The following is a 13,701-nucleotide window of genomic DNA, read 5'->3' as shown; positions in this document are numbered from 1 at the left end:
ACAAAACACCTGAAAATGGCCAAAGAGAGTAGAACCAGCTCACCTGCTTTTACTCTAGATTTGACCATTCGATGTTCAATGTTTCTTTTGAAATAAAATAGTCTCACCATATTAAGTTCACGTAACAGGTTTGACCTTAAAATGAGGGACAGATGTCAATGAATCACTAATCACATGAAATAAATAATCTTCAGAAATGACTTTGTCAAAGCAACAAAATAACTACAGTGATGGTGAAACTTGGAGACATTTGGGGATTAAGTGGGTTAAAATCTTCCTAGAAGTGACACAAGGTTTGACAGAGGGACATGTCAAAGTGCTGAATTTTGGCACTTTAGCAAGCCTTTATATTACAAATGAGATTTATTGAATTCTCCATGTGGTCTATATTAAAGGGCACATCATATTTAATATAACAGGCTTTTGAAAATTAAATATTTGTGCACAATTTCTACTTAAAATATCAAAGGCGCTCTTTGTGGATCGACCCAGGTGCTGATTGTAAAAAGGGTTTGATTAATGCAACATATTTTTTCTGCATAGAAATAAAAAGTGGAATGCCACTATTGGACATTTATTATATACATCTACAGCTATGTATTGTTACACCATGTAGGAGCAGTATAGGCCTAGGTGCTTATTTTGACATATGTATAGAATTAGGAATTAGAATACTAGAATGGACATGAACTTTCTTATGATGGTCCAAAGGTCAACTATGGCCAGTGCTGTGATAGGTTATTGTGTATAACAATGAATGTAAAGAATGTATCTGCACTGTGTGTTAGCTAGCTAGCCAGACAGTTTCAGAGGAATGATTCCAAAAAAAATTCAAATAACTGCCAATATGCCAACATTCCATTCAAACAATGAGCCATACACTGGCTCAAATCAGTTGATGATAGGACTTAGACAAGTTGTAAATGCAACAAGTACTGATATTGTATCATATAATAGCACTCACAGCTTTCCAAGAAAATAAATGCTGATATATTTATGGTCTGTTTACATATATTGTAGAGGCTATTTATACAAAAACAAATGGTATAAGACCCTTATAAACTGTATTTATAATTATATGACAATATTTTAGGTTGACTATAATTCCATTACACAATTTCTGATACATCACATGCCTTACTTTTATTTTACTGCATAAGTAAAAGCAGGAAATGCATCACCTATGCCTCTACTGCCGTTAATTCAAATTAGAATGGTTTTGGATTTCTCCCTGTCCAAGATGGCTGCCATTTTCGCCCCATTATGGAACTTTGAGGGTTTATGACATAGCCCCTCTAGTAATTTAATAGGATCTCTGTGATTATTTATCTGTTTGTTTGATTGAATGAATGAATAAGATACAGTATTGCCTTAAATGCAGATGTGTAGTGGATGTAAAGTTAGTTTTATTCTCAATCATTAAAAATATGCACTAAGCAATCAACACATCCTTCTTTTTGTTGGTCTCAATTTGATATTATATAATGAAAGACATTTAAAAATAAACTTTTGTTTGGAAAAAATATATTTTCCCTCAACTGCGTTTCCCACTCCAGTCAGCAGATGGCGATGTATGTATTTCAGGCGATGCTGCCAATGTGACGTTGTAAATCGCTCTGGATAAGAGCGTCTGCTAAATGACGTAAATGTAATCTAGTGGACGGAACGCTAGTCAGCCACCTCGGTAGCTTGCTAGCCAACATAGAATAAACATTGGAGCTCTTTAGTGTATATTAGCCACTCTGCTTTAAATACACGTATGTCGTCTAGCTAGTTACCCCTTTTAATTGCATATGAACGTTGCTAGAAGCTAGCTAGCTGGATAGGTCAGACAGCATGAGCGAATAGCCTAGTGTTAGGCTTACGTACTAGCTAGCTAAAATTCCCGACCATGAGCGCAATAAGATACTCCCCCCCTGCTAAAGTAAAGGGGGTCTGCTGGACGGAGGAAGAAGCTCTGGGGCTGAATATTGTCGTGAAAGAGGAGAAGGAAGAGGAGGATGTCACCGTAAAAAATGAAGTAACGTTAGATGGTGAGGTTGTTACAGTGAAAGAGGAAGAAGTTACAGTGAAAGAAGAGGAAGACGCGTTCAGAGTGAAAGAGGAGGATGCAGTGTTTTCGGTGAAGAAAGATGGAGAGATAACTGTCATATTGAAAGAGGAGGAAGAAGAAAAGACTGGAGATCTGATTAACACAAGTAAGTAGCTACTGTCTTAAACGGGTACAAAGTTGTTGAACTAATGTGTGTTTTAAAGCAGCATTCTACTGAAGTTCTACACATGTTCTTCTGTACTGTAGAAATTGTTAAAGCTAAACTGTAAGATGTGTATACCAACCGAGTTCGCCACCAACAAAATGGATGAATCAAATGCATTAAATTACATTGATATTACAATCCATTTTTATAGAACTCTGCTCAGCCTATAAACATGACATTCCATGAGAGCAAGATTAGATTTGAAGCTCTACATTATTAGTATCATTATTATTATTATTATTATTATTATTATTATTATTATTATTATTATTATTATTGTTATTATGGGTGAGCGAACCTATTATTTTTGATTGAATTATTTTTATTAGGGGTGCCGGTAGCTACAGATTGTTACACCAGATAATGTGATTTAACCAAACATTTTTGGTATCCATTACTGGGAGTTACAGGATAGGTACTGTTTGGTGTAGCACAGATAATTTTTGACCAATGATGATACTATCTTCATTCTCAATTCAGCCAAACATGTATCTTCTGAAATGTGTCCAGTTGCAGGTGGTGCGTTTGAATTTATACTGAACAAAAATATAAACGCAACATGTAAAGTGTTGGTCCCATGACAATTGAATGGCGCCGGAGGAGATGGCTGCCTTTTTACGGGCTCCTAACCAATTGTGCTATTGTGTGTGGGTTTTTTTCACGTTATTTGTAACTTATTTTCTACATAATGTTTCTGCCAAAGTCTCTTATGACCGAAAAGAGCTTCTGGATATCAGGACAGCGATTACTCACCTCGTACTGGACAAAGATTTTTTCTTCAATGAGTCGGACGCAAAGGATTTTCCCAAATCCCCTTCATTCGCATGAGAAAGAGACGGAGATATCGGGGACGTAGGTCGGGGTGCCTTGTAAGGATCCGACGGCGAGTGGGTAATCTGCCTCTACCATCAGTCCTATTAGCCAACGTACAATCACTGGATAACAAAATAGACTAACTACGATCACGGATACCCTACCAATGGGACATTTAAAAACTGTAATATCTTATGTTTCACATTTACATTATATTTTACATTTTAGTCATTTAGCAGATGCTCTTATCCAGAGCGACTTACAGTTAGTGAGTGCATACGTTTTTATTTTTTATACTGGAATCGAACCCACAACCCTGGCGTTGCAAATGCCATGCTCTACCAACTGAGCTACATCCCTGCCGGCCATTCCCTCCCCTACCCTGGACGACGCTGGGCCAATTGTGCGCCGCCCCATGGGTCTCCCGGTCGCGGCCGGCTACGACAGAGCCTGGATTCGAACCAGGATCTCTAGTGGCACAGCTAGCACTGCGATGCAGTGCCTTAGACCACTGCGCCACTCAGGAGAGTCATGGCTGAACGACGACATGGATAACATACAGCTGGCGGGATATATGCTGCATCGGCAAGATAGAACAGCTTCCTCCGGTAAGACAAGGGGTGGCGGTCTGTGTATATTTGTAAACAACAGCTGGTGCACGAAATCTAATATTAAGGAAGTCTCAAGGTTTTGCTCGCCTGAGGTAGAGTATCTCATGATAGGCTGCAGACCACACTATTTACCAAGAGAGTTTTCATCTATATTTTTCTTAGCTGTCTATTTACCACCACAAACCGATGCTGGCACTAAGACCGCACTCAATGAGCTGTATAAGGCCATAAGCAAACAGGAAAACGCTCATCCAGAGGCGACGCTCCTAGTGGCCGGGGACTTTAATGCTTAAATCAGTTTTACCTCATTTCTACCAGCATGTTAAATGTGCAACCAAAGGGAAAAAACTCTAGACCACTTTTACTCCACACACACAGGTGCGTACAAAGCTCTCCCACGCCCTCCATTTGGCAAATCTGACCATAACTCTATCCTCCTGATTCCTGCTTACAAGCAAAAACTAAAGCAGGAAGCACCAGTGACTCGGTCAATAAAGAAGTGGTCAGATGACACAGATGCTAAGCTACAGGACTGTTTTGCTAGCACAGACTGGAATATGTTCCGGGATTCTTCCGATGGCATTGAGGAGTACATCACATCAGTCACTGGCTTCATCAATAAGTGCATCGATGACGTTGTCCCCACAGTGACCGTACATACATACCCCAACCATAAGCCATGGATTACAGGCAACATCCGCACTGAGCTAAAGTGTAGAGCTGCCGCTTTCAAGGAGCAGGACTCTAACCCGGACGCTTATAAGAAATCCCGCTATGCCCTCCGACAAACCATCAAACAGGCAAAGCGTCAATAGAGGACTAAGATTGAATCATATTACACCGGCTCCGACGCTCGTCGGATGTGGCAGGGCTTGCAAACTATTACATACTACAAAGGGAAGCACAGCCGCGAGCTTCCCAGTGACAGGAGCCTACCAGACGAGCTGAATTACTTCTATGCTCGTTTCAAGGCAAGCAACACTGAAGCATGCATTAGAGCATCAGCTGTTCCGGACGACTGTGTGATCACGCTCTCCGTAGCCGATGTGAGGAAGACCTTTAAATAGGTCAACATTCACAAGGCCGCAGGGCCAGACGGATTACCTGGACGTGTTCTCCGAGCATGCGCTGACCAACTGGCAAGTGTCTTCACTGACATTTTCAACCTGTCCCTGACTGAGTCTGTAATACCAACATGTTTCAAGCAGACCACCATAGTCCCTGTGCCCAAGAACACTGAGGTGACCTGCCTAAATGACTACCGACCCGTAGCACTAACGTCTGTAGCCATGAAGTGCTTTGAAAGGCTGGTCATGGCTCACATCAATACCATTATCCCAGAAAACCTAGACCCACTCTAATTTGCATACCGCCCCAACAGATCCACAGATGATGCAATCTCTATTGTACTCCACACTGCCCTTTCCCACCTGGACAAAAGGAACACCTACGTGAGAATGCTATTCATTGACTACAGCTCAGCGTTCAACACCATAGTGCCCTCAAAGCTCATCACTAAGCTAAGGACCCTGGGACTAAACACCTCCCTCTGCAACTGGATCCTGGACTTCCTGACGGGCCGCACCCAGGTGGTAAGGGTAGGTAACAACACATCTGCCATGGTAATCCTCAACACGGGGGCCCCTTGGGTGTGTTCTCAGTCCCCTCCTGTACTCCCTGTTCACCCATGACTGCATGGCCAGGCACGACTCCAATACCATCATTAAGTTGTCGCGGCCAGGCTCTGTCGTAGCCGGCCGCGACCGGGAGACCCATGGGGCGGCGCGTAATTGGTCCAGCGTTGTCCAGGGTAGGGGAGGGAATGGCCGGCAGGGATGTAGAGCATGGCGTTTGCAACGCCAGGGTTGTGGGTTCGATTCCCACGGGGGGCCAGTATTATAAATATAAAATAATGTATGCACTAACTGTAAGTCGCTCTGGATAAGAGCGTCTGCTAAATGACTAAAATGTAAATGTAAAATGTAAGTTTGCCGACGACACAACAGTGGTAGGACTGATCACCGACAACGATGAGACAGCCTATAGGGAGGAAGTCAGAGACCTGGCCGTATGGTGCCAGGATAACAACCTCTCCATCAACGTGATCAAGACAAAGGAGATGATTGTGGACTACAGCAAAAAGAGGACCGAGCACGCCCCCATTCTCATCGACAGGGCTGTAGTAGATCAGGTTGAGAGCTTCAAGTTCCTTGGTGTCCACATCACCAACAAACTATCATGGTCCAAACACACCAAGACAGTCGTGAAGAGGGCCCGACAAAGCCTATTCCCCCTCACAAGACTTAAAAGATTTGGCATGGGTCCTCAGATCCTCAAAAAGTTATACAGCTGCACCATCGAGAGCATCCTGACTGGTTGCATCGCTGCCTGGTATGGCAACTGCTCGGCCTCCGACCGCAAGGCACTACAGAAGGTAGTGCGTACAGCCCAGTACAACGCTGGTGTACCTGTGGATGTATTTCAAGGCCTACCTTCAAATTCAGTGCCTCTTTGCTTGACATCATGGGAAAATCAAAAGAAATCAGCCAACACCTCATAATTTTGTTTTGTAGATCTCCACAAGTCTGGTTCATCCTTGGGAGCAATTTCCAAATGCCTGAAGGTGCCACGTTCATCTGTACAAACAATAGTACGCAAGTATAAACACCATGGGACCACGCAGCCGTCATACCGCTCAGGAATTAGATGTGTTCTGTCTCCTAGAGATGAACGTACTTTGGTGTGAAAAGTGCAAATCAATTCCAGAACAACAGCAAAGGACCTTGTGAAGATGCTGGAGGAAACAGGTACAAAAGTATCTATATCCACAGTAAAACGAGTCCTATATCGACATAACCTGAATGGCCGCTCAGCAAGGAAGAAGCCACTGCTCTGAAACCGCCATAAAATAGCCAGACTACGGTTTGCAACTGCACATGGGGACAAAGATTGTACTTTTTTGAGAAATGTCCTCTGGTCTGATGAAACGAAAATAGAATTGTTTGGCCATAATTACCATCGTTATGTTTGGAGGAAAAAGGGGGTGCTTGCAAGCCGAAAAACACCATCCCAACCGTGAAGCACGGGGGTGGCAGCATCATGCTGTGGGGGTGCTTTGCTGAAGGAGGGACTGGTGCACTTCACAAAATAGATGGCATCATGAGGAAGGAAAATTATGTGGATTTATTGAAGCAACATCTCAAGACATCAGTAAGGAAGTTAAAGCTTGGTCGCAAATGGGTCTTCCAAATGGACAATGACCCCAAGCATACTTCCAAAGTTATGGCTTAAGGACAACAAAGTCAAGTTATTGGAGTGGCCATTACAAAGCCCTGACCTCAATCCTATAGAAAATGTGTGGGCAGAACTGAAAAAGCGTGTGCGAGCAAGTAGGCCTACAAACCTGACTCAGTTACACCAGCCCTGTCAGGAGGAATTGGCCAAAATTCACCCAACTTATTGTGGGAAGCTTGTGGAAGGCTACCCGAAACATTTGGCCCAAGTTAAACAATTTTAAAGGCAATGCTACCAAATACTAATTGAGTGTATGTAAACTTCTGACCCACTGGGAATGTGATGAAATAAATAAAAGCTGAAATAAATCATTCTCTCTACTATTATTCTGACATTTCACATTCTTAAAATAAAGTGTTGATCCTAACTGACCTAAAACAGGGAATTTTTACTAGGATTAAATGCCAGGAATTGTGAAAAACTGAGTTTAAATGTATTTGGCTAAGGTGTATGTAAACTTTTGACTTCAACTGTAGCTTCCCGGACAGCTTCTACCCCTCCACCCCCTCTTTTACGCTGCTACTACTCTCTATTTATTATCTATTTATAGTCACTTTAACTCTACCTACATGTACATATTACCTGAATTACCTCGACTAACCTGTGCTCCCGCAAATTGACTCTGTACCGGTACCCCCTGTATATAGCCTCGCTAATGTTATTTTACTGCTGCTATTTAATTATTTTTTATTTTTACTTAACACTTATTTTTCTTAAAACTGCATTGTTGGTTAAGGGCTTGTAAGTAAGCATTCCACTGTAATGTCTACACCTGTTGTATTTGGCGCATGTGACGAATACAATTTGATTTTATGTGTCATGAGCTGAAATAAAACATCCCAGAAATCTTCCATATGCAGAAAAAGCTTATTTCTCTCAAATGTTGTGCACAAATTAGTTTACATCCTTGTTAGTGAGCATTTCTCCTTTGCCAAGAAAATCCATCCACCTGACAGGTGTGACATATCAAGAAGCTTAATAAACATCATGATCATTACACAGGTGCACCTTGTGCTGGGGACAATAAAAGGCCACTCTAAATTGTGCAGTTTTGTCACACATCACAATGCCACAGATGTCTCAAGTTTGAGAGAACATGGAATTGTCACGCTGACTGCAGGAATGTCCACCAGAGATGCCAGAGTATGTCCAACAGGCCTTACAACCGCAGACCACGTGTATGGCATCGTGTGGGCGAGCGATTTGCTGATGTCAATGTTGTGAACAGAGTGCCCCATGGTGTCGGTGGGGTTATGGTATGGGCAGGCATAAGCTACGGACAACAAACAGAATTGCATTTGATCGATGGCAATTTCAATGCAGAGATACCGTGACGAGATCCTGAGGCTCATTGTCGTGCCATTCATTCACCGCCATCACCTCATGTTTCAGCATGATAATGCATGGCCCAATGTCGCAAGGATTTGTACACAATGTCTGGAAACTGAAAATGTCCCAGTTCTTCCATGGCCTGCATACTCACCAGACATGTCACCCATTGAGCATGTTTTGGATGCTCTGGATCGATGTGTTCCAGTTTCTGCCAATATCCAGCAACTTTGCACAGCCAGTGAACACGTTTACAAGTGCACAGTATTCCGGATAGTAGCTCAAATCCTGCATAAGGTCTATTTGGGACAAGCTGTTTAAATGAACCTTTGATATTCCACTCACGAGTATCCCTGTTTCCATGAATAAACAGAATATTCCTAATTGAAGTTCATGTGGGTAAATGGAATAGTACCTGAAATATGGACACTCACTGTAGGCCTATAACCTCTCGCATAATATAATATTAAGTCCTGCAGAATTATGCATTTTTTGCTTTAAAATGTTAATTTTGTCTCAGGAAAATAGTAGTGGAGAAATATTATTTATTTATTTCAGCATCTCTTAAGAAAATGTGAATGTGCGTGTAATGTGTTATCTTTGAGACTGTTATGCAAGCAGACAGTATTTCAACCACAAAATATGCGCCCAAGATTAACTGAAGTCTTATCAGAAACGTTTCATCGTTTTCTCAGCTTTCCATTTCCTTAAAACCGGTTAAACTGATGACATTTTCCACAGGACCCATCTTTCCACTGTTTTGGAGTTATTACATTTTCTCCCCGGCCCCTAAATGAAACAGACAACTTTACCGGTGTTAACTAGATTACTAATGCATTCATTCTATCAATGTAAGACATTATTCTGGTGAGCACTACTTTATTTAGTCTTCTGGGGCAACAAGTTATGACTGAAGAGAAGCTGCTTGTATCTAACTATAGTTGACAAACAAATTGCCCACCAAATATCGGAAATGATAAGCAGAAAGTTGTCTAACTTAGGGGTGAAAGTGGCCTGTAGGCTATGCGGTCCAGTATGGAGTATCAGCAAAATAAATTATTATGGTGGATCAAACTGTGCAGATAACTTACTTTTTAAGTTTTTTGTTTGACAATCAGATAAAAATATCATCACACAACACCCATGATATGCGAAACTGAGCCTGCGCAGGTCTCGAAAAACAACAGAAAAGGGGATAAGACGTTTACATGCCACAGTATACTGTCTAAGATCAGAATATCCCAGGCATCTTATCCGGTTTTCTCATAACCGGGATGCAATCGTTTTTGGGTTATTGTAAACGGGATATGATGTTGACGTGTCAACTCAAAAATGGGATATTGGTGTGAGTGGGACAACATTCCACAGGCCACAGTCAACAGCCTGATCAACTCTATGCGAAAGAGATGTGTCGCGCTGCGTGAGGCAAATGGTGGTCACACCAGATACTGACTGGTTTTCTGATCCACGCCCCTACCTTTTTTTTAAGGGAGCTGTGGCCATTAGATGCATATCTGTATTCCCAGTCATGTGAAATCTATAGATTAGAGCCTAATGAATTTATTTCAATTGACTGATATCCTTAAATGAACTGTAACTCAGTAAAATCTTTGGAATTGTTGCATGTTGAATTAATATTTTTGTTTAGTGTAGATCCAACAATGTGTACGCCGCCATCTTTTCAATTTAAAATCTTCTCTCATTGATCAAGACAGATGAGTGTCATCATGATGTGACACTTTGGGGTGGACCCCCCTGTCTCAATCAATGAGAGAAGATTTTAAATAGGCAAGATGGCGGCATACACATTGTTGGATTACTTCATGTATAATTTGTATCTATATTCAAACGCACCACCTGCAACTGGACATTTTCATTTTAGAAGATATATGTTTGAAGATAGTATCGGTAATACCAGTTTAGTTGAGAAATCTCTGGCAACGTTTTATATAGGCAAACCTGTAACTCCCAGTAATGGATACCATTTTTTTGGGCTAAATCACAATAACAATCTGTAGCTAGTGTGCTGGCTGTAAGCAAACCTAGTGTTTTTGAGCAAATTCATATTATTATTATTATTCCGCCTCTATCGCAATATCTCAATGCCCGATTGGTTAAAAAAAAGGACTACTTTGGCAATATCAAAGTATATCAACACAGCTCAGACACCATAAATGGCATAGATTGTCCCCATAGGTGGCGCTGTAATAAGAAGTCCAAGGATCAGCCCCGCCGTCCTGTTTGATGTACAAACATCAACATTTGGTATATAAGTGTATCTCAGCCTGCTCATAAGCCAGCACCCCTTTCATAATATTGAGTTGCACCCCCTTTTGTCCTCGGAACAGCCTCAATTCATCAGGGGCATGGACTACAAGGTGTCAAGTGTTCCACAGAGATGCCCCGTGTAGCTCAGTTGGTAGAGCATGGCGCTTGCAACGCCAGGGTTGTGGGTTCGTTTCCCACGGGGGGCCAGTATGAAAACTAACTGTAAGTCGCTCTGGATAAGAGCGTCTGCTAAATGAGTAAAATGTAGATGCTGGCACATGTTGACTCCAATGCTTCCCACAGTTGTATCAAGTTGTCTGGTTGTGCTTTGGGTGATGGACCATTCTTGATACACATGGGAAATTATTGAGCATGAAAAATCCAGCAGCGTTGCAGTTCTTGACACACTCAAACCAGTGCGACTGGCACCTACTACCATACCCCGTTCAAAGGCACTTAAATCTTTTGTCTTGCCCATTCACCCTCTGAATGGCACACATACACTATCCATGTCTCAAGTCTCTCAAGGTCTAAAAATCCTTCTTGAACCCGTCTCCTCCTCTTCATCTACACTGATTTTAAGTGGATTTAACAGTTGACATCACCTGGTCAGTCTGTCATGGAAAGAGCAGGTGTTCCTAATGTTTTGTACACTCAGTGTATGTTTGTTTATGTCTTTTCCATTGTAGCCTATATCTAGGCTAATACAGTGTGAATAGTTTTTATCACACAAAATTGCATTAGATGGAAATAATTAATTATACTGTCTTCACAGCAATGGCATCTAGGAGAATTCGCTCCACGCGCAGACTACGCTCTTGGATGGTTGAACAGGTGAATGTTTGTGGAGGAAGGGTTCAATAGTCACTATTGTGCAAATGTATTTTCTTGTAAGATAGGACCTTTTTAATTGAATTTAGTATCTTGTGTTTTTAAAGTATTGTCTAAATGTAACGGCGCATTCAGCATAATTCAGTCTTGCCGACTGCGAGCATGTATGAAATAATGTGCAAATGTGTGTGGGAGAGAGAAGGAGGGAGAGGAGAAGAGAAGAGGGAGAGAGAAAGTGTACTGTAACCGCTGTTTATAGTGGATGTGTCTCAACTGGTGTGTCATAGTGACCAGGGTCAATCCATTTAAATTCCAGTCATTTCCGGAAGTGCACTTAAATTCTAATTCTCTTCAATGCTTTTCAATGTGGAAAATTTGGAATTTGGATTACTTTCTGAATTGATTGGAATTTAAATGGAATTGACCCCAACCCTGATATTGACCAGTACAGTCAGTGTACTGTCTGACTAAGACCTTGGGTTGAGCCCTAGTCTCACCCCCACCGTGTCTCACCCCCACTGTCTCTCCCCCACCATGTCTCACCCCCACCCTGTCTTGTCTGTGTCTTTACCCCACCGTGTCTCACCCCCACCATGTCTCACCCCCTACTGTGTCTCACCTGCACCATACCTTGTCTGTGTCTCACCCCCACCGTGTCTCACCCCCACCGTGTCTCACCCCCACTGTTTCTCACCCCCAACCGTGTCTCACCCCCACCGTGTTTCACCCCCATCCTGTCTTGTCTGGCTGCAGGTCAGCAGTGGGAAGTATCCTGGCCTGATATGGGACGACAACGCCAAGACCATGTTCCGTATACCCTGGAAACACGCCGGGAATCAGGACTTCCGTAGTGAAGATGGAGCCATCTTCAAGGTCCTGACACTATGAACTTATTACTACTATCCTAGTTCATTAACTCTTAATTGTGCAGTAGCCCCTCCTTATTTATAATCTATTAAAAACATACAGTAGACATTATTTCCTGAGCTGTGTGTCTAAATACAGTAGACGTTATTTCCTGAGCTTTGAGTCCAAATTCCTCCCCTCTATTAAAAACATACAGTAGACATTATTTCCTGAGCTGTGAGTCTAAATGCCTCCCCTCCTCCTCCACAGGCATGGGCGGTATTCAAGGGGAAGTTGTCTGACGGGAGTCGTGCTGACCCTTCCTTCTGGAAGACCCGGCTGCGCTGCGCTCTCAATAAGAGCCCAGAGTTCAGAGAGGTCAGCGAGAGGTCACAGCTGGACATCTCCCAACGATACAAAGTTTACCGCCTTGTACCCATCAACGAACAAGGTGAGACACACGCACACAAACGCATGCATGCACACACACAGTTAGCTATGCAATGTTTTGTTCATCAACCAACAAACGTGAGATACACACATGCAGTTAGTTAGTTATGCAATGTTTATTTCTCTTCTAAGATGCTCCAGCAATTATTTGCAGAAATAGACAGGGTGTAGGTTTAAGGAGGTTACACTCCCTCCACTGTCACCCCCCCCACCCTTTATGTTTTCTCCATGGTTTTTGAATATTGGCCAACTCCATTACCACATGCATGGAGCGCTCTAATCTAGTTCCCTCAATCAGTCCAAAGGAACATAGTCATACCAGTGGCAGAGGAGGGAATGTTATCAGAGCAGCAATAACTCCATGTAGTTTGTCTCTGTCCCAATATCTCAATGCCCGATTGGTAAAAAAAATATATACATTACCTGTCAAAAGTTTTAGAACACCTACTCATTCAAGGGGTTTTCTTTATTTGTACACTGCTCAAAAAAATAAAGGGAACGTTAAAATAACACATCCTAGATCTGAATGAATGAAATAATCTTATTAAATACTTTTTTCTTTACATAGTTGAATGTGCTGACAACAAAATCACACAAAAATTATCAATGGAAATCAAATGTATCAACCCATGGAGGTCTGGATTTGGAGTGACCCTCAAAATTTAAGTGGAAAACCACACTACAGGCTGATCCAACTTTGATGTAATGTCCTTAAAATAAGTCAAAATGAGGCTCAGTAGTGTGTGTGGCCTCCACGTGCCTGTATGACCTCCCTACAACGCCTGGGCATGCTCCTGATTAGGTGGCGGATGGTCTCCTGAGGGATCTCCTCCCAGACCTGGACTAAAGCATCCAACAACTCCTGGACAGTCTGTGGTGCAACGTGGCGTTGGTGGATGGAGCGAGACATGATGTCCCAGATGTGCTCAATTGGATTCAGGTCTGGGGAACGGGCGGGCCAGTCCATAGCATCAATGCTTTACTCTTGCAGGAACTGCTGA

At 42.4% G+C, this 13,701-nt stretch overlaps 1 protein-coding gene across 3 annotated transcripts in view; it reads left to right on the top strand.

Annotated features, from left to right (window-relative positions):
- The first annotated feature begins 2,164 nt into the window (after nt 1-2,164).
- LOC121570728 (interferon regulatory factor 9) overlaps nt 2,165-13,701 on the top strand; it is a 33,100-nt gene continuing 21,563 nt past the window's right edge. For all 3 annotated transcript variants that reach the window (XR_006001515.2, XM_041882188.2, XM_041882199.2), the window contains exons 1-4: nt 2,165-2,198; nt 11,349-11,407; nt 12,158-12,277; nt 12,521-12,701. Coding sequence is in view for 2 of the 3 variants with exons in the window: in XM_041882188.2 (XP_041738122.2) it covers nt 11,351-11,407; nt 12,158-12,277; nt 12,521-12,701 (358 nt within the window). In the remaining variant the exon portion in view is untranslated. The remainder of the gene's footprint in view (nt 2,199-11,348; nt 11,408-12,157; nt 12,278-12,520; nt 12,702-13,701) is intronic.

The sequence above is a fragment of the Coregonus clupeaformis genome, chromosome 1, assembly GCF_020615455.1.
Source record: "Coregonus clupeaformis isolate EN_2021a chromosome 1, ASM2061545v1, whole genome shotgun sequence".
NCBI lineage: Eukaryota > Metazoa > Chordata > Actinopteri > Salmoniformes > Salmonidae > Coregonus > Coregonus clupeaformis.
The sequence above is the reverse complement of the archived record's forward strand: the minus strand, read 5'-3'. Positions and strand labels throughout refer to the sequence as shown.